This window comes from Pleuronectes platessa, chromosome 14, assembly GCF_947347685.1.
Source record: "Pleuronectes platessa chromosome 14, fPlePla1.1, whole genome shotgun sequence".
Taxonomy (NCBI): domain Eukaryota; kingdom Metazoa; phylum Chordata; class Actinopteri; order Pleuronectiformes; family Pleuronectidae; genus Pleuronectes; species Pleuronectes platessa.
In genome coordinates, this window is record NC_070639.1 from 8,105,156 (window position 1) to 8,125,892 (window position 20,737).

The 20,737-nt window shown below is 44.9% G+C and overlaps 1 protein-coding gene across 1 annotated transcript in view; it reads left to right on the forward strand.

The window, feature by feature from the left end:
* LOC128455641 (cyclic AMP receptor 1) overlaps window positions 1-8,300 on the forward strand; it is a gene marked incomplete in the record, with an annotated part of 33,768 nt that extends 25,468 nt beyond the window's left edge. The window contains 1 exon segment of the mRNA XM_053439374.1: window positions 8,246-8,300. Coding sequence (XP_053295349.1) covers window positions 8,246-8,267 — 22 coding nt within the window.
* Between the last annotated feature and the right edge of the window lie 12,437 nt (window positions 8,301-20,737).

Sequence of the window (20,737 nt, forward strand, 5' to 3'; positions counted from 1 at the left end):
CCTTTTTTGACACTGAGCAGGGAGAAACTGCCATCCTCATTTAGTGTCCCTTTTTTTCCCTCTCTTCTCTTGCATGCTTTGTCTTAAAGCCCTCTAAGGAAAGACTCCAGGCTGGAGGAGAACTATTGCCTTAGAGCAATCAGTGTAATCTGCCTTGCAGAGAAGTGCTTCAGCATGGATAGATTGGCCCCTGGCGGCGGGACTTGAACCAGTAATGTGTCTGTAACCTTGAGTTCACCCTGTCACTCCAGGAGGCAGCTTGCATCCTCCTAGTTATTCTTAGTTTCCCCCGATACTGCGTGTGGGTTTTGCGTTGTGTATGGGCATATACGTGCTTGCAGGGGATTTTTGTATGGGCTCCCCTACAGCGCCTAAGCCCCCCCGCCTTTCTCTGGAGGAGATCTGATTTCCCTGCTCCAGGCAAGCAGGGAGAACAAGACAGTGCGTGCGTGCGTCTGTGTGTGCTTCACTGTGTGTCTGCGCTTTTGTGTGTGTGTGCGCGCAACCGGGGGCCGGGCAGACCTTCCCCATCTCCGTTCTGCACTTTGAAAAACGAGTGAGGAAATCTCAGAGCAGCAGTTATTATTCATCCCTCAAAGAGAACGGGGGGAGGAGGCGGAGGGGAGGACGGGAGGGAGGGATGGATGGAGGGAGGAAGAAAGAGAGAGCCAAACGGGAGGGAGTAAGGAGCGGTGGGGGATACATTAACTCTTATCTCACTGTATTCGGCTTTCTGCATCCCAGGATGCGCTTCTTCTCTCGTTCTCTCGTTCTCTCTCGCTCAGCCCGGCTCTCTCCTTTCTTTCTACGCTCCCTTCCTTCCGCTCCTCGCCTCTGCGCCTCTCGGAATATCTTGCATTCAGCGCGCGAGGATGTGTGTGTTTGTGCCTCCATGTGTGTAGGCTGGTGTGTGGTTTGTACTGTATACCCTAATATCTTTTGTGGTGTATTTTGTTTACTTGAACAAGTGAGCTGCTCAGATGCTGAAAGGCGGGATGCAAGGTTCCAACTCTCGTCTTTGTTTGTCTGGGAGCTTTTTTTTTATTTATCTATCACCTCACTTTCAATTTACTGTATGAGAGTGGCAGCATTGGCCTGTTGACTAAAGTTATGAACTTGATACAGCTGGCAGGTGTTTGATTTCCTTTTTGTCCTTAGATTCAGAGGCAAAAGTGGGGGTCACAAAGAAAGTCAGGAGTAGCCCACTTTGAATATGATTTTATATACTGCATTAGACCCCGACCAATATTTGTCCTTTCTTAATAAAGTTTATTGTTAAACTATAAAAGATGAAGCCTCGATTTCTTAGTAATTAGTGTACGATAACAACATTTTTGACTCCATATCAAAATGTTTAATATATATAGGCCGATCCGACATCAGGAATTCTTTGTCCTAATATATCATCGGCATCAGTCCCCAAAAAAAACAATCTCTTGTCTATAACCACCCTTGCCTATGTACTAATATAGTCGCATACATTGTCTTATAAGAAAGAGGTCTCAGCCCATTGTGTGTATATGTGAGATTATATTTAGAGGAACATAGCCATGTTTACCGCGTGTGCCCACGTGGTATCTCAGGCAGCGACTGGTGTGTAATTGAAGACGGCGAGCTGCGCTGCCATCCGTCTCCCATTGAGCAGCAGCGATGCTCCGCTATTAATCCCTATTTAGCGAGACAGCAAGTTGGCCTACAGGGCTGTGTAAAGAGCGGGCTCGCACAGGGCAGGAACCCACACCAATGCTGGACACGCACACACACACACCCACACACACACAGGCTCGTCATTCATTATCGTAGTGGATGCACACATTCTATACATCGCAATTTATACATAATTGCATGCTTCTGGGGTTAATATGCAGATATGAAGCATTCACATACAAACACATATATACTTGCCCACACACAAACATTAACAGACATATACAGTGAATAAACTATATACAGACCCACATGTCCCTTTAGACATACAAAGCATGCTCTACTTTACAGATATACCAATTACATACAGGCACGTATAGTCATATTCATACATTCATATACATGCGCATGCTATACGCACACAAACGGTAGAGGAGATACTAGATAACCTCCCTCGCACACACTTGGGCACAAGCACACATTCACAGACGCATGCAAAGATAAACACACACGCACACAGACACACATATGCACACGCTCACCACACGCACACACACACGCACACACACACACACACACACACACACACACACCCCGTTCCCCCTCTCTCTGCTCTTTCAGGCACGTCTTTAAATATTCATCACTCTGGCTGCTCTGAGAGTGCCGTAAACGCTGCCTCACACTCCAGGGAATCGCTAAAGCCTACTCTATCATCTGCTCTCCCTCCTTCCTTCCACTCTTTCTCTCGCTCTCTCTCTCCTTCTCTCTGTCGCGCCCCCCCTCTCTTTCACACAGACGCACACACATTCTACCCATAGCCACGCACCCTGATGAACTCGTGTGCACAAACACCCGAGGGCACAGCCAGTGGCATTGCAGGACACACAGACACACACTCCAGTTCATGAATCAGACGCAGGGAAACACATGCCTGGCGATGAACACGTACCAGATTTTGTGTGCATGTGTGTGTGTTTGTCGGTGTGTTTACTGGCTGCTTCCAGCACGGAGAGCTGAGCGGTGTTGTGTTCCAGGAAACAGGATGTCTCTTTGTTTGGGTTTTATTCTGTTGGTGAACGTTAGCCGCTTCAGTCCCCTGGGTTTGTGTGCGTGTTTGCGCCTCTTTGTCTCTTGGTGTTTTGTGCGTGCACATGCACCCGTGCAGGTGTGTGTCTCCATGCAGCCACATGTTTGTGTGTGTGTGTTTTGCCTGGTTGTGTAATTCAGCCTAGTTCCAGAAATATTTGGTTAAAAGTTCGCACAGAGGGTTGACAAGAAAAGTGTGTGTGATATGCATCAGTGGGGGGAGTTATAATGGGACTCATAATCTTGGCTGTGAGTTTTATCCACATGTTGACACCATGATCAAAGTAGAATATGTTCCAGTTTTCTATTGCAGAGCACACAGATACTAATGCACAATGCAAACCATGTTTTATTTCGACATGATTTACTGTTTAAAAACCTCTCACATGTCCATGGAGTACACCATATTGACGCAGATGCCTCACAATCATTGGAGCTTTATGCACATTACAGTGGCTGATCACATGTTGTCAGTGAACAATGAAAGGCCTGTCCTCTGTCTTTGGTGCCCTTAAGGCCCCCGCACGCATGTAAAGTAGACAAGCAAACAACGAACAGAATCTTTGGAACCAGTGTATCCATAGGTCACATTTTCTCTTGGTTGATCACCAGCCGTTGATATTAACTCCAAATTAAAATGTGTTATTTATATCTTCATTTATTTAAATTGCAAAGATGTGATTACGCTTTGAGGGATTTGGATTGAATAAGTGGATTTTACTTTGTTAAAATTCAATTAATGGCAATCATGCACTGAAGCATTAAGAAGGATATTGTGGGAATTTCCTTTTCCCTCGTGTGTGTTTGTGAGTGTTTTAAGTTTTGTTTCTCTCCATTTAATTACCTTCAAATCGTCCTTTTAAACCTTGAAGCTTTCTGAAAACTAAAGGTACACCACACAGCGGGTTTCACCTCAGAATGTCCTACTTTTTAATATAAATCCCCCTGTACTGCAGCAGAGCTGCAGTGACTTTGTCCTACCCATAATATATTCTCAGAAACAAAGGTTCATATTGCAATGTCTCCTTGACTCCACTGCGTTGCCTGTGTCTTTTCATGTTTTGTCTGCAGCTAAACATTTAAGAGAGTTTGAAAAAAAAAAAGGAAGTTGTGAATCACACGCTGGCCTTACACCGAGTCGAGAGATTACGCTCGGTTTGGCAGAATTATCCCTTTTAGCAAGAGAAAAGTTCCGATTTGCTGTCAGCAGCAGCACAGCGGGCAGCACGAGGGCCGTGTTTTGGCACCGTGAAGCGTGTGAGTCATCTGGAGGGGAAGAGAGAAAAAAAAGAAGTCAGGCAGTCATACGGAGAGAGGAGGAAGCGCGATCGGGGTCAGGATGACTTCTCTGTCTGGCCGGCCTCCGCTCTAGGGAGGGAGCTCTCGTCAAAGCTGTGTGTGTGTGTGTGTGTGTGTGTGTGTGTGTGTGTGTGTGTGTGTGTGTGTGTGTGTGTGTGTGTGTGTGTGTGTGTGTGTGTGTGTGTGTGTGTGTGTGTGTGTGTGTGTGTGTGTGTGTGTGTGTGTGTGTGTGTGTGTGTGTGTGTGTGTGTGTGTGTGTGTGTTCTCCCCCAGCTTCAGGATGTGCGGTACAACAATTAGAGGCAGACAAAAAGGTGAACTCTATTGCAGGCAGGAGGGAGGCGGATGGTTGGAGAGCAGCGTAGACTGGCAAGGTGGGATATTGGATGAGATGGGCAGAGGCGATGGATGAGGGATTTCGCACTGACGCTGGAGGGTGAGGGAGAGACGGGTTCAAAGAGTGACTGACAGCATGATAGATGAAAGGGCTGAATAAGTGAGCAAGGCTCGGAGACACTGTGCGAGTGCTAATGATTGACTGCATGCTAACAGGTGGTAGCAGATTTGGACTCAAAGCTACATGTTTCGGCTTCTGTGTGCTCCTGAGCGTGACTGTGTTGTTATTGTTGTTGACCAGTTGCTCTCGAGTCGTACAGTACACAGAATCTCTTCTCTGTTGTCCAACACCAGTCAGCCAGCTGCGAGAGTCCTTCGACTGTGCGCACACACACACACGCACACGCACACGCACACACACACACAGAGCAGCTCAACCAGGCATCGCCTGCAGCCACACTCTCCTTCCCACCACTGCCTCCCTCATTCATCTTTCATTAGCCTAGCCTCACACAGGAGAACCCCCTCCCCTCTCTCTCCCACCACCTCACGTCACTCCATCTCTCTCCCCTCTCTCTCTTCCTTCTCTCCCTTTATCTAACCTCGCTTCTTTTTCCCCCTCTCGTCTTATCTTGGTTTCTCTCGCACGTAATCTCTTTTGTTTGTCTCGCTCGTGTCTTGCAATCTGTCTTTTTGGATATCTCTCCTCCCCCTGCCTCTCTCCCCTGCTCGCTGCCTCCTTTTGCTTTTCAGTCTTTCCCCACTCCTTCAGCCCTATCCCCGTCTCTATCGCTCTCTCTCTTCTCTCTCTCCTCCTCCTCCCTGTCCTCCTCGATCGTCCTCGGCCCTCGCTCCCCTTCTCAGCCTCACTCTTGCACATTCTCACCTCTTTATCGTGTACTCCTTTCCTCTTCCACTCTCCCTACTGTGCGGTGCCATTTCTCTGACACCCGTCTCTGCACCCCCCCAGACACACACACACACACACACACCACCCGCACCCCCCACCCCTTCCTGTCTCTCTCTCTCTCTTGCCCGCTCTCTCTTTCTTCCTTTCATTTCGCTCTCCGTCTCTCCCTCGATGGAGGGGAAAGGCTCTTCGCCTCTAATTGCGGCTGTTCCGTTGCCATGGCGCGTGTTGCTCAGCGCTGTGAGGTGCTGTGCGTGTTTGTGCGTGCGTGTGTATGTGTGGCAGGCAGATGATTGCTTGCTGCCAGCTCTCGTTTCCCGGACGCCGATCGCGTTTCTTTGCAGCAGCAGGAAAAAAAAATGAGATGCCAGAAATAGCCCCCCTTCACACAGACCCGCTCACTCTCACCGCTATGCTGTCAGAGGAACACACACACGCAGGCAGACACACACACAAACACAGCATTTCCACTCCACCTGACATCCTCAATGCATATGACCTAGGTTATACTGTATGTACACACCTCTGTGCACATGTACAGGTGAGCCGTGTGTTTAAATACGTCTGCGTGTGTCCGACTTCCTCTATGTGCATGCATGTGTGTTTCCTGCGTCTCTAAGGAGGTTGTGTGGGGAGTCCTGATTTATTTCACCTTTAATGGGAAGTGAAATGAATGTGAGCAGCAGCTGGTCTGGTCCTTGGAGATACAGCAGTCGGCTAACCCAGAAAACAGGCAGCTCCTCACTGGAATGGCCCTCACTCCGATGGGCGCCGGGACGCTGCACGAGCTGCGCTGTTGGTTTTATTTTAAGCAGACTGGAGGCGCTTAGTTGACACCCCTTGCTCAGAATACCTTCCAGCTTCTCTTTATCTCAACCCTCGGCCAACCCAACTTGTGGTTTCCTTCCTGTTGCAACTCTTCAAGGAGTTGTTGGAAGGTAAATGGAGACAGATTAGTGGCGAATAAACCGTGCAACCTCACGTTGCAAAAGAGGATAAAAAGGGATTATAACCAGATTTGTGGACGAATCTCCATAATCATCTTCTGTGCTTTTCACCTGCGGTTCTCACTGGGATTTTTAAGGGGAAGAGAAAAAGCAGTCGGTGTCTGCCTGCTGCCCTGTTTAATAAAGCTAAAATGCCTCTAACCTGTCATTTAAATTTTGACATTCACAGGAGAGACAGACAATAAACCTAAAACTTTGCAAAAAATGGAACAAAGTCAACCAAAGTCATTTCAGTATATTTGAATAGTTAATTAGATCAGACAAGAAGGTTGAGTTTTCTTCCCGGTCCATTTGTTTGTTGGCTGGTTTGTCTGTGTGTTTGTGTTTGTTTGTAAGTAAGATTACGCAAAAACTGGTGTGTAGATAAACACCTGGAAGGATGTGGTATTTTTCAGGGAAGAAAGCATTTAATTATGATGGATCAAGGAATCTACGTGGCATTTTTTTTTTTACATTTTCACTAATTTCCCAGGGACGTTCATGGGTCCTGATGAAGATAATCACATTTAGGGGAAATTTGGTGCAGTTTGATGAATTTAAGGGGACTGATGAGCCTCTGCGGAGAGATGCGCTCTACTAAGTGACATGTCATTCTGCATTTGTGATATCATGTGTACTACGAGTCATATCTACACCTACATACATACAGTGGCTAGGTACTTGTTGCCTTTGTGTTGGTTCATTCATAGCAGTCGACTCAACAGTGTTCAATCTCACACCTTTAATGATGTATTCTACTGTAAGCACCCAGTGGCCTCATTGTTATGGAGTAAATGGTGAAATTACAGTTGGACGAATGGAATCAGATGAAGTGTAGCTGATTGTGAATTGGTCATTTGAGCACACTTTGGCTTTAGTGAACAGATTAAAACAAATTTAAAGCTGTTGGAAAATAGCGCTTACTTCAAGAGGAAAAACTAACAATTTGTTCCATCACCTTAAACACTGACTTTCTTACAATATAATGCATGGATGGCCCAGAAAGTTGTGACAACACACAACCCTCAATAGACCATGGCAAGTTGAAGGGGCAGTAGTCACTCCATAAACCAAAGTGTTGCAGAAAGAATAGAAGCTATAAAATGTTTTTACTGTTCATGACTTTCTCGTTATTGTTTGGTACAAAAAGAAGGAGAAGGGGAAAAAAAGGTCTCCTGCACAGAAAATCTTGAGCACAGATGTGTTCAAAAGATTCATTGCTCTCAAAGAAACTGACCGTTAATCATGATGTGACTTTTAATGGTGCTCTGACCTCAATAATATTGAACAGATCATTGAATTAATTGCAACTGATTGCAAAGACAAAACCAAAAAGAATGATGATTTCTAGCCTTAATCTCAATGATAGTGTTAGTTTTTGGTCAATACAGACAAAAATGCTTATATAACACTTACTTTAATCACAGCGTCTGACCCAGACAATCTTCTGCTGCTTTCTTCATTTGTGAAAGACAAACTCCAGAAGATCTCCACATCCAATTGCGTTTTTCTGGAGTTCATGAATTCAAAACATCTTTTTACTGTATCTTTCAGGCTTTTATGCCAACTTGTGTTGATTGTGGGACAGTATTAAACGTAACATTGAAAGTAGGTGTATTTGATTTATATTGTCAGTACAGTGTAGATAGCGTTTCTGTGTGGGAAGTTTTGTGTGTCTGCCTCTTGTGTAGTCACTTGGCTGGTGTCACCAAGGCTCGTTCCTTCAGGGACGTGCGTGGCACTCATCTGGTGATGTCACTATATTGGCAACACTATTGTGATGTGATTAATGTGGAAACCAGAGCAGTGTTATTACCAAAGATTTCACCAGATCATTATCTGCTAAAATAACTGGAAGTAAGTCTCATCCTGTGACAGTCAGAGGTAAGCGACTGTTGTGTCTCATGTAACTCCTCGTAACCACAACACAACAGTGGCTCTTTTCTTCAAATGGCTGGTTTTGTATTTTCCTTCCCTGCAGGTCACAAGCCAGTTGGGGATGACTTTCTCGACCCTGAGGTCAACCGCCGCGGCCGGTTAGTTTACTCTGAACGCCCAAGCCAGGAACAGTGCACTTGCGGGAAACGCTGCGAGCCGTGCGCGGTTTGATTGTCTCGCTAACAGATCAATAAAAGACATTAGCGGCAGGCTAACCCGGTGAGCAGCACTAATACAGGGTTAATCCAGGGTTAATGGCTGAGCAGCATCATTCTCCGAGGCAGCCATTAGTTCGCAGCCACACCACACAATATCAGGTTTACCTCCTAGTCATGCCCCAGGCTCCCAGCGAGATAGGCACATGGATGGGAATTGTAAAGAAAGGAGGATCACCCTCATGAGTCAAGATAAAAATGAGATATCCAGACAGATGAAGCCCCATGCAAAGAAATGGGCGAGAAACTGTGGAATGGGTGGCCGCGCGTAGGGAGCGTGCACCGAATGAAAAAGGAGGAGAGGATGGGTCGGGGGAAACTGTGGCAAGGAGAAGCAGGAAACTGAGATGAGAGGAAGGGGAGAGAAGGAGAGGAAGGGAGTTGAGCGCTACACTTCTCCCTGTCCTTGTAAAGTGCTGCGTGCTGTCGAAGCGGCAGCCAAGAATGTGTCAGCCCAGCCGTCTCACGCTGCCTAATGGGCTCTTAAACGCTGATATAAAGCTCACCCGCTCGTTCACCCTCCCCTTTTTCCCCTCTCTCTCTCCCTCCTTCTCTTTTTCTGCTTCTGCTGTTCGCTCTCATTACCTCTCGTTCTCACCCTGTCCCTCACTCTGTCACTCACTTGTCCTCTCCTTCTTTTTCTCTGGCTCTGTCTATCACACTCTCTCCCCTTTTTCCTGTTGCTGTCTCTCCTCTCCGTCTGACTTCTCCTTCAATTACTCTGTCCTCACCTCCGAAGCGCTCTCGCAGGGTGTCTCTTTATTTACAACTTTTTTATAGATGAACTCAACACTCCTTCCTCTTTGTCTCTTTCTCTCTCCCTCCAGACTCCACAATGCCTTCTACCCACAGGATCCGTCCTTCTCCCTCACCTTGCTGCATGTCCTGTCGGCGCCACTTCACGGCTTGGCCAATGCCTTTGTCTTTGGCCTGGATCGGGATTGGTGGAGTCTACTGAGCCCCACAGGCCTGCAGGTACAGCAAACTCAGGCTATGTCTACAAAATGGTTCCTATACAATCTTGATCCAGACAAGCGTTTCAGCTCCGTATCAGAAAAAACATCTGACCACACTTCATATCACAGCCAAAAAAAACTCCTCTCATGACCATACAGTGGCCATACATGTACTGTGAATGTACAGGAAGCCAATTTTCAACTCTGATATTGGTTGGTTACGTATATTTTACACTGAAATCAGCAGTTTTTCAAACAACGGGGAACCCAATAAAAAAAAAGATAGGTTGATTGACTCCTTTCCCATTCCTCAAAGGTTTTCGGAAGTTCAATGCACCTCATAATGTTGAACATTTAAAGTGCAGTGTCAGTGTCAGTCTCTTTACTGACCAAACAATTAAGAAGAAAAATGTGGGGCTTTAACCTGGGTGTCCTTTTTCTGACAAAGCCGAAAAATAGCTGTGTCTACTGCAGAGTCATTTGACCTGGGAGTGAATGCTGATTGTTTTCAGACAAAAGCCACATGTTGGTTGGATTTTTGACCAGTGGATAAAGGGGTTTAATTGCAGATAATACAACAGATGGGGAAAAGTAAGAGCAGACATTTTTTCCAATCAGGAAGTGAATGCAGTTGACTGGGTCATGGTTTCCAAATCTCTTGGTTTCTGTCCGGCCAGACTGAACTGCAGCCCTGGAGCTTTTGATTTAAAATGGAAACAGCAGAGTTTCAAGAAGTCTATATTTTAGAGACTGGACAATTTTTGGGACAGTGTGGACACCTGGTGAAAAGCGATGCCTTTTAAAACTTAAAAAAGAAGCATTAGAAACATTAATCTGGAGCCATATTTTACTGTGTAAAGTTGTTGTGTTGACATATGCTGCTTAGTGCTAGACACTGTCAAAATATTGGACTAATTCATATTTTGATGTGAAGGGAGAAGTCGGGGATTCACCAACGCTGTTAAACTTCAGGGTGGGTGTGAATGTCTGTACCAAACACAGCTGATGTCAATTTTGGGGGCATGACTGTCATAAAATTTCTTTGAAATAGATCCGGTAGTTAGTGGACTAAGTGGTGGATGCTGCCATCACTAGAGCAGCGTAGCATTACTAAAAAGCCATCAGTCTAACAAACTCAGCATCTGGTGAAGTAATTGTTGAGTCATTGAGGTGATAATGTTTGGAAGACGAGTGAAATCAGCTGACAGTCATATCATAGGGTGTAGCCATGCCCTCCTGATGTGTTCAATTGCTTAGTATTTGCTCAGAGAATCACAGCACAGGTCGGAAAATGTCCCCAATTTAGAGCATTATGTTGAGATGTCCTGATTCATTTATTTAGAAAAATAAATTAAACATTTTTAAACCACTTCAGAAATTCACAATTAGTGGCAAAAATAGTCTAGATAGAGCTAGCATTTGTAATAGCTATCTGCATTGATTTAACATTAAAATCCTTAATGCTTTTTGAGTGGTTTTTGATCGCTAGAGGGCAGAAAGACTCTAAATCAAACTTGCAATGACAAGCATCTAATCGTGACATGTCACCTGTCATGTTGCTGGCAACAAACAACCTCCTAGTTACTGAAACCGAGGAATATGTCGATGCCATCGCAGTTAGCGTGTGTTTCTGGCTTCTATTTCAATTGGAGTCCAATATTCTCTCTCTGATTAGATTTGACTTGGTCTGCCAACTCCTGAAAATAATATCTGGTGTTTCTTTGCCTAGTTAAATATACAGCCTTGTGTTTTCTACAGTTGTCTCCTGTTTGATATTGAGCAGGCTGTTTACAGTTAGCTTGTGTTAGCTTCTGTGCCTGGACAAGGTTTGTGGGGGGGGGGGTCATTATTTTCCTTCTTCCCAGTACAGAATAATTACTTTGGAAACAATGAGCTGAAACTGGCTGGAGCTGTGATTTTTGTAACTTGTATATACTAGCTGAATTTCCATTTAAGTTTTGTGGAAATTTTTTACTAATTCTCAGAAAATCGGGAAAAGAAAACGACCACAACATAACATGCAATTGATGGTGCTAATTTTCCAGTCGGCTCCCATTAAATGGGCGCAAAACGTTGACCTAAGCTTCAGTCAACTCTCAAACAAAGAAAAGAAAATTGGAAATTGTCTCGAAAATATTAAATTTGTATACAGCAAACGCAACTTTGATTTAACTTTTAAGTCACATGTTTAACGTACATCCTCATAATCTCCCTACGCCAGTTTCTTTTGCTTTGGGCTGCACTGTTCTGATATTTCCTCTTGGGGGTTTTATGCGTTCATTGAAAAGATGCTTAAATACAGATGGAATTAAACTTTTTTCTGGTAGAAACACGTGAGCAGTGCAGCAGCGGGTGTCTACACAAAGGATCACAGCACTGCTGCGTACTCAATCGATTTAGTTGCACACATACAGGGTAGAAGAGATCTGGAGCCCGAAGTTACAAATTGTAGTCGAGTGCATAAAACGTACATCAAGACTGTTACACAGCCAGTGTAGACATCTTCACCCATTACAATTAAAGCCAATTTGTTCAGTTAGATGCACATTAGATAGACAACTGTGATGGCTGAAATGTGTCCAGTGTAAACAGGGTAACTGCAGCACTCACATTAGGAAGAACCATTTCGGCTGAAACAAGCAGATGATCCTGAGAAAGATTTATTGGCAACATGATTAATAATTGATTTATCACTGAAGTAATATTTCACAGGAGGAAAAGTGATAAATCCGCTGATCATTTTAGAAAGTGAATATCTCTCAATTTTGGACAAGTGGTCAATTTGTTTAGTGGCTGATGAAAACTATGAACGCCATTTTTCATTTTTTCCCTGACAGTTCATTGATTTAGTGACTAATCAAGAAAATAGTCAGAAGTTTAATCAATGATTAAACAGATTGTTATTTATGCCCCTGAAACATTTCTATTGCAATAATATTTCATAACCACTTTTCTAAGAATGTTGAATTCCAGCAACACTAATACTTCTTCTAAGTATCCAGGCATAAACTCACCTACCACCTGTGGAAAGTGTTGGGTTTTCTTAAGAAACTTAAGGACTCGACCTTAATATGTTATGATTTGGCTCTTAAATTAGACTTTTGTGTGAAGCACTTTGTAACCTTGTTTAGATAAGTGCTATAAACAAATGGTTATTATTACTAGTATTACCTTGTTTGGTCTGGACCTTCAGACTTATTCAAAACTTTCCAAACAAATTGAACCATTGATTGGTTCATTTGCAGTGTGCTAGCAGGATTGCTCGTAAACTTCATCTGCGACAATTGAACGATGAGGACGTCCCTTTTGCTGGTGGTTATCACATAATGATATTACAGTGGCAACAAAATGTATTATTTCAACTTCTGCATTCTAAAGGAGACTTCTACTCGGCAATTTGACTTCACGCCAATGCCAGATTCCGGCCAGTGGACAAACCAATAAGTGTCAGTTATAAGTAGACACAGCGCACGAAGGTGATGACGGCAGGACCCACACCTTTCAGAATCCTTTAATGCGCTCCCTAAATTGTACTGTGAACCCAAAACTAACCAGTGCAAGAAACCTAAATGAACCTTGATTTTGACTTTCGGGTGGGTGAAAACGTCTTTTAGTTAACTCATGAGCTAATCCCTGAGAAACTCTGTCTTTTTTTAACCTCCGTGTTTTGAGCCTTCTGCTTAGCTGCTTCAGAATTTGTAATTACGCTAATTAACTCTCCAAATTAACTTGTACTGTCTATCACAGGTACAGGAAATAAGTGTTGGCTCTTGTACCTAAATGCCCTTTTTCAATAATAAAATTAAAAACCCACTGACTTTATTTTTTTTTATCTTTCTCTAACTTAGCTTTTAGGGAAATTTAATGACGACAAGATTACCAGTAAGAGGATGCTTTTACATGTGAACCACAAACCACATTGGTTGCATTTCAATAAACACCGCAATCAATACAGCTCCCAGCAGATTTGTCTCAATCTACAAACATTGACAGTTTCTGTGGATATGAGCCGGACCTGATATTGAACCACGAGCAAAACATTCTCTGTGGTCACTTACTCAGTATCACCAGCCATGCTGATAACGGGTCCGGAGCACAATGTGGAAGAGTGGAATGTGTGGTATGACCTTCAACCCAAATGTCAATGTTGCATTGTGGTGAGTCGGGAGAGAGAGACAGAGGAGTCAAATGGAATCTCAATGTGTTCGTAAATCACACAGAAAATGCCGTGTGCGTGTGTGTGTGTGTGTTTTTGTGCGTGCATGTAAGAGAGAACGAGCCAGAAGGTGAAAAAGAAGACGACACAGAGAGAGAGAGAGAGAGAGAGAGAGAGACAGACACACATACGCACACACATACACGCACAGAGGCGGCATGTGTGGTCGTGCTCTATCGTGACTAACAGCTGGTTGTTATTCATCTTGGCATGCGACTCCCAGCAGCCCCCACACATCAGGTGTGAGATTGGCTGGGGAGAGGGGGGGGGGTGAGGGAGAGAAGGGGGGGGCGATGTGGCGGGGTTTGTAACAGCATCAAAACATTCATCTCTCAACACAACGATTCCGTGCTTCCGCACCAAACCTGCCTCCTCCGGCTCCCTCGCAGCCCCGCTCTTTACCTGCGGTGCTTTCGGAGACGTTTAAAGGAACAGTCCAGAGTTTTTTTTTCTCTGGGTCTTAATACAAGACACATGCTATATACACACTGAAAGATTGTTGGCAAGTGTCAAAATTCCTCCTGTTCATACTGGACCTGAAGTTATCCATGAATACCATGACTACTAGCTCAAACTCTACAGTCCTTATTCTAGAGCGTAAAGATGTTTTCAGACAAGAACTCTGGAAAAGGACATTTTCAGGAGTTTGCATTTAACTTGAAGAACGAAGCAGGAGATGCCTGGGTCAGACAGGAATATGGCCGGAACATTCAGGAGAGGGGAAGCGTCTGGGTAGAGCAGGAGGCAGGACATGACGTATAAATTCAGCTGAAGAAAGCACAGTGTTTTGTTTACGGCACAAAAGACAGTGGCGCCGGCTCTTATCGTCAAAAGCTCTCAAATTCAGTATTTTCAAATTTGACGTCTGTAACTTCTATGTGTATGGCATTTCTTTTCTTCCTGAGATATTTTAATCTTCCAGTTTTGTGTCTGTCACATGTTAGAATATCCGGACATTTCCACTGTTGTATTCTCATGTGGACATTTTACTTGGAGGCTGGCAAGAGAACTTCTGGAAAATGTCTGCAGCAACTGACTGACTGTGACTTCTCATGCAGCCCCTTCGGAGACTTTCCTGAACGTTTTTGGAGTTCAGTGCATGTCTGAGAGCAGCTAGTGATTAACATAGGTCTGGTAGTGGGCCCATCAATGGCTGTTTCCAGCAGAAACAGCATCTTCCTAAATATGTCGACAGTTGCTTCTCATGAAAAATGGCAGCAGAAAATGTTCATGCAGCTGTAAGGGCTGTGATAAGTCAACTAACAGAAATAACTTAAATCGCCACATTTTTATTTGCTAGTAATGCAGCTTCCATGGCATTTGAAATGGCAGTGGTGGGATGGATACGTCACTTGCTACTGATTGGTTCGGACAAAACAAAGGACCCCAACAAAAAACCGGCTTGTTGTCAGGCTCACTGAAATAAGTGAAACAAAATGGCAATTGAGTCTGATAATCAGGCCTCTGCGCCTGCAAGGCTTCGTAGATAAGGATAGATTTCACTGGTGCTGGCTCTGAGCAGAGAGGACGTTGACTGCTGGGACTAGCTGTTTGTAAGAGCCGGCTCACTGAAGTACATATACCTCCTTCTACATTTCTGAAGAAGAACCCAAAGACTGTGGTGGTGGCCATTTTACTATTCTCATACAGACAGAAGTCTCAACCATGTTTCCAAATCGTTGCAATCAACTCAAAAACATTTAAAAACAGGCTTCATTCTTCAATACACACACCTGTGTGTGGGAGTGTAAAGCATCTGTGCATCCTCTCTCCAATCAGACAGTGACCAGCTGGCTCAATGCCAAGTTGTGTTTCCCACTCAATCCAGTGGACAACATACACGAGTGAGTGGTCTGTCGTGATGGTCTGTCACACAGCGCTCTGGAGTAAGAGCCTAAAAATAGTTCCCCTCTTTTTATTTATTGACTTGAGAATTGAATCCTGCCTCCACGACTTTTGAAAGTTCAGCAGAAGCTAAAACAAGATGAGACAAAGTAGACTGTTCCAATTATAAATCTGTTGCGTGTATACAAAGATTTTACTGCAACCAGATTACCTGCATGACCCTATTTCTGCCAGGATCCTGGTTTCTGTGTGAATGTAAACATTGTGCTGCCGCTCTGCCTTGTACCTCAAGTCCTCCGCTGTTGTTTGCTCTCTCTGTTCCGCAGCTGTCTTTGAGTCGTCTTGTCCTCCCTCTCTCTGCCTCGCTCTATCTCTCTGTACTGTATGCACGCCTCCTCTCCCTGCCTCCTCTGTTCCCCATACCCTGCTACAGCATTTCTGGCATTTATCTCATTATTTCTGCCGCTCTCCTTTGTGTAGCGGTTCCCTCCCACCTGTGTGCTCCCACCCCCCGTTTCTCTCCATCCTTCCCTGATATTGATCTGCATTCTAGCCATACAGCAGAACTGCCTGTGGCTCTGCAATGAGCTCACCTCTCACTTCTCCTGCGTGGATGCGAGAGTGCATGCGGGAAAGAAGCTGTTCCCATTCTCGTACGTCTCAGCATCTATTCATTCTCTAGGCCTTTTTTAACCAGGAACCCACCGTATTGCTGTACAGAAGTCCCGGGCACGTTTACACAGACATGGATCTGGCTCTGTGGCTATACCGCCGCCGTTGGCTTTTCAGAGACATAATATGCATCTTTGTATTTTAGTTCCTCAAGTGTGTTATATTGTTTTTTTGTGAAAAAGTTAAAAGTCTGCGAAAAACACTTCATATGTACTGTCATTTAAAACAGTCAAATTCACTCTTCAGTTGTTGTCATTTACATTGTTTCTGTTATCTGTCAACTGAATACTGATAAGATTATGAGCCTAAACGTTGCCTGTTAACGGGACAGAGAGACGCTCCTACACCACGGCACTGCGACGTCAATCAAATCACCATTTCTACGATCACAGGCTTGTCGAACAAAACCAACAATAATACAACTTGACAGCTATATTGTGCAATTGTTTGTTTTAGTATTGGAAAGGAATGATCAGACAAGGTTACACTCAACAGAGAGTCTTTTGTCTCATCGTCAGTGCTGTACAGCTGCCAAGCAGGTTGTGAGTTTTCAATAAGCTCTGCGCTGAAGCTTTTCTCCTCTCCACACCTAGCAGGCGTTTAGACCGTGAACCGCCGTGCGTTGAAGCAGGCACGTTGTTTCAAATCCCGGTGAGAAATGCGATCGAGGAAAGGCCAGCCTGAGTAATAAAGCCACGAGTTTGAAAGCTTATCTGTCATCAGGGCACTGAACAATAGTTTATAATGCTCTGACGACGTTTTACGATCCTGCGAAGTTATCAAGGCAGCAATTATTATACCTTATAACACCATCACATGACTCAGATGGTAGATGTGCAGCTTCTTTTGTCATATAACCCTTTATTATATGTATTGACTAGATTATTAACATCGTGCTTCATTTACAAGTTCACATCCAGGGGTTAATTTATTGTCAGACGGTATCTGATGGACGCACAGACTCCAGGATTGGTTCACACCTGGCATTAAAATGTGTCGTGACTCTGTCTCTCTATGCATATACACATGTGGATGCTCTTACCCAGTCTGAGTTTATATGTGTCCATTGTCAAGAATGAGAGAGAGAGAGAGAGAGAGAGAGAGAGAGCAATGTGTTTGACTATGGAACAGGATTTTATCCATTTAAAAAAAAAAAAATTGAAACCATTCTGTGTTGATATTGTGACAGTTGCCACATACAAATCACATGCGTCCCAGAAGACCTCCAAATGTGGTCGGAATGTGATCAGTTCCCAAGACGCATTGATTTGACATTTGGCTGCATTCAGACCAGAACTTAGCACTGACCGCTTGTGTTTGGATCACTCGGGACAGGTTTTAATACCAGGTCGGATCGGGGGTCTATGTGTGAACAGAGGGTGAAACCTTTCTTGGGAGCTTAGTGTGAACACACTCTTTACACCAGCACAGATAGTGAGTGTTAATTCCTAACCCTCTGTGTGTGTGTGTGTGTTTTTCTAGCTGGCTCTGCAGTCGCGGCTCTGTGACAGGACTCGGATCGGAGAGTACCACCCCGGGGCTGTGCGCTACACACAAGCTGACCTGGTCGACCTCAGCGATGACGACGATGACGATGACACCAACGTGCTCTTCTATTCCCCCGACATGACCCTGAAAGGCCGAGTGCCATGAGAGAGAGAGAGAGAGAGAGAGAGAGAGACAGAGAGAGACAGAGAGAGAGAGAGCGCTGAGTAGAGGGACAGACAGACAGAGAGAGAGTAGACAAAAGAGCTGAAGGAAGGAGGGTCACAGCCAGAGAGAAACGCAGCAGATTAGAAACCGAGAGGAAGAAAAAAAGAGGTAGGGAGGGTATGGAAGGGAAGATTGGGGGGACAGTCAGGCAGATAGAAGCCGGAGATGAGCTGTCAGGTTCCATTATTAATCCCCATCCTTTACTATTTAATATCCTAAAGACACACACACACAGAGACACACACACTATGTGTAGAGCAGCAGCTCCCTGCAATGCTATCAGCCAAAAGGAGTGTCTCTAAAGATCCTCCAAATGTTAAAGATATCTGCTGCATCCCAAAGGTCTTAAACCGATTTCCCTCTCTGCATCACCGTCTTGATTCCGGCATTCTGCATCTGTACGGTGGCAAACCACAAAAAAAAGAAGGGAGGAATAAAGAAAAGATGAAGGACGCCTGAAAGGCAATCATAACAAGGTGTTAGCTTAGCATTCGCAGCAATTACCTTTTCACTTCTCTCCAGGAGAAGAGGTGAAAAACGGGCCTTTCTAAAAGCACCCCGTCTGTCAGACATGAAAGCATCTTCAACTACACGTAGATTGATCCCAGCACTGAACTGCTTCCCTACCAATGAGCGAGGTACAGTGGAAATACAGAAAAGGGGTTTTAAAAACAGTCAACCTTACCTGGTAGTACACAAAAAGTCCCAGAACACCAGTGGTGCTTGTAAGGAGCCGCTCCTCCCTCGGACAGTATTTGTTTTTCTCTTTGTATCTGAATTGTATGTTACTGTTGTTTGCAACTTTTGGAAGTATTTCTTTGAAAAGCTTGTTTTGTATCTTTTATGAAATCCTGAACTTGTTTCTAATGTAGTATTTATATTATAGGTCAATGTACTGTATATCTGTATATATTTGAGTATTCACTCTATTTTTGTACGTGCCTTGGACTGGATTGTGAAGAAAAGGCTTGTCTAGGTCCAAAAACCTGATGCACTCACATGACAAGTCGAGCAAGAGCTTGATTCAATATGTAGCCTTAAGAACAAGGGACAAAAAAAGGAGCATTTTTCTAGTCAGACAAACACTAACACACACAGGCTGTTTTCAGACATGAAAATCGGCTCCGGACATTTTCCGGACACTCCCTTTCACAAATGAATTAGGCAGCAGGAGGTTGTCTGGGACTCTGGGAAGATCAGGAGAATGTTTGCCACATTATGGCAAGGGTTGACCCCTTAGTAGAGAATACAGGGGGCAGTATACATTTTACTGCGAAAAAGTGCTCTGTTTACATCCCATTGGCATTGGCTCTTATCGGCATATTTCCTGAATCTTCTCTTCCTGTTTACATCACCCTGAGATATCTGTATTCTTCTACGTTTTTTCCAGTTTTGCATCTGTCCCGTCTTACAAACGGCATCAACACACCCAATTCTGCAGATATTCTTCTGCTTTATTCTCACTGACATTTTATCACGGGGCTTGCAAGACAACTTCCGGAAAATATCTGGCTCCAGTGAGACATTGCATTCTCACAGTCCCTCTGGAAAATTTCTGTAAAAACGTCCAGTGGTCAGTTCATGTCTGAACGCAGCTGTTGGACATTAGACAAACATGCTTCTCATTAAATTTCCCCGTCCCAAACCCATTGGAAAATATGACACGTGACACAGGAACAGCCGGTGACGCTTTGTCGTCTCGCGGCCGCTGCTGTTGAGGGGACATAGCTGAGGTGTGATTGACAGGATGATAGAGTCACTTTATATTCAACCTATAGCCCCCCCCCCCCCCCTCCGTTAAGGTTTCATCACTGTCGGTGCACGCTGCCTGCTGTCAGCTGCCTCTCTGACGAGTTGAACTAATGAACCGACACTTGACCCGTTTTACCCTTGAGATGTTGAGCTTTTCTGCTGGACGCCGATGACACCAGAGTGCAACTTTGGTTGCACTCTGGTGCAACCAAAGTTGCACACACACACACACACACACACACACGTACTGTGCCCCTACCCCTCTTTTGGCACTGTTGCTCGTTTTACTTGACTGCGCACTCCATCAAATAAATGAGCAGGAGAGACATTTCATAACAAAGCTCTGGCTGGGCGTGTTTATTTCATTTTCACATTGATGCAATCCCTCATTCCTTCATGCCACTGCCCTGGCTCCGGTGGAAATGTGTGTCCGCTTATAAATTGTGTGTGTGTGTGTGTGTGTGCGTGCACGTGCGTTAAGACATCCCTTAGACCTAGGGTGCCCAAATAATGGTTATTAATTATTGGTCGGACCCTGCTGCACCCCCTGCCGTCTCTCCAAATCTGGTTAACTGGATTTTGATTAATGAAATGTGCGCGCCATGTCCTCCGGAAAACCAGGCTTTTTTCCTACACACACACACACACACACACGGACGGCTCTCACACAGACGTTTGAACGTTTGGAGCCCCGCACCCTCCTCCATATAAAGAGCCTGGAAAATAAGCGAATCTCCTTGTCACGCAAGAAGAATTATTATTCCCTCCTCATATCGTCGCATGCGCCGTAATTGGATACAATTTAACACCCGCGGCCCACGGGCATGTCGGCAGGCGCACTGCCTACTATTAGCTGCTCACCTCGCCTTGCTTCGCCTCCCTATCATTTGTCAGATCTGTGTTTGTGTGCTGCTGGTGGTGGTGTGTGTGTGTGCGTGCGTGCGTGCGTGTGTCTCCGTGTGTGTCTGTGCATGTGTGGCTCGAGAAACCGGAGCCATTGTTGGAGTCCGGCCATGACCTAGCTGTGACGCACGGAGGGAGAGGAGGAGAGACGGAGCGAGGCGACAGCAGCAGCAGCCCAGACGCTGAAAAACAAGCAGGAGCTCCGTCACCACGGAGCGAGCAGCGAGCCGGGCCTGGTGGCTGCGTCCCCTGCGCAGCCTCCA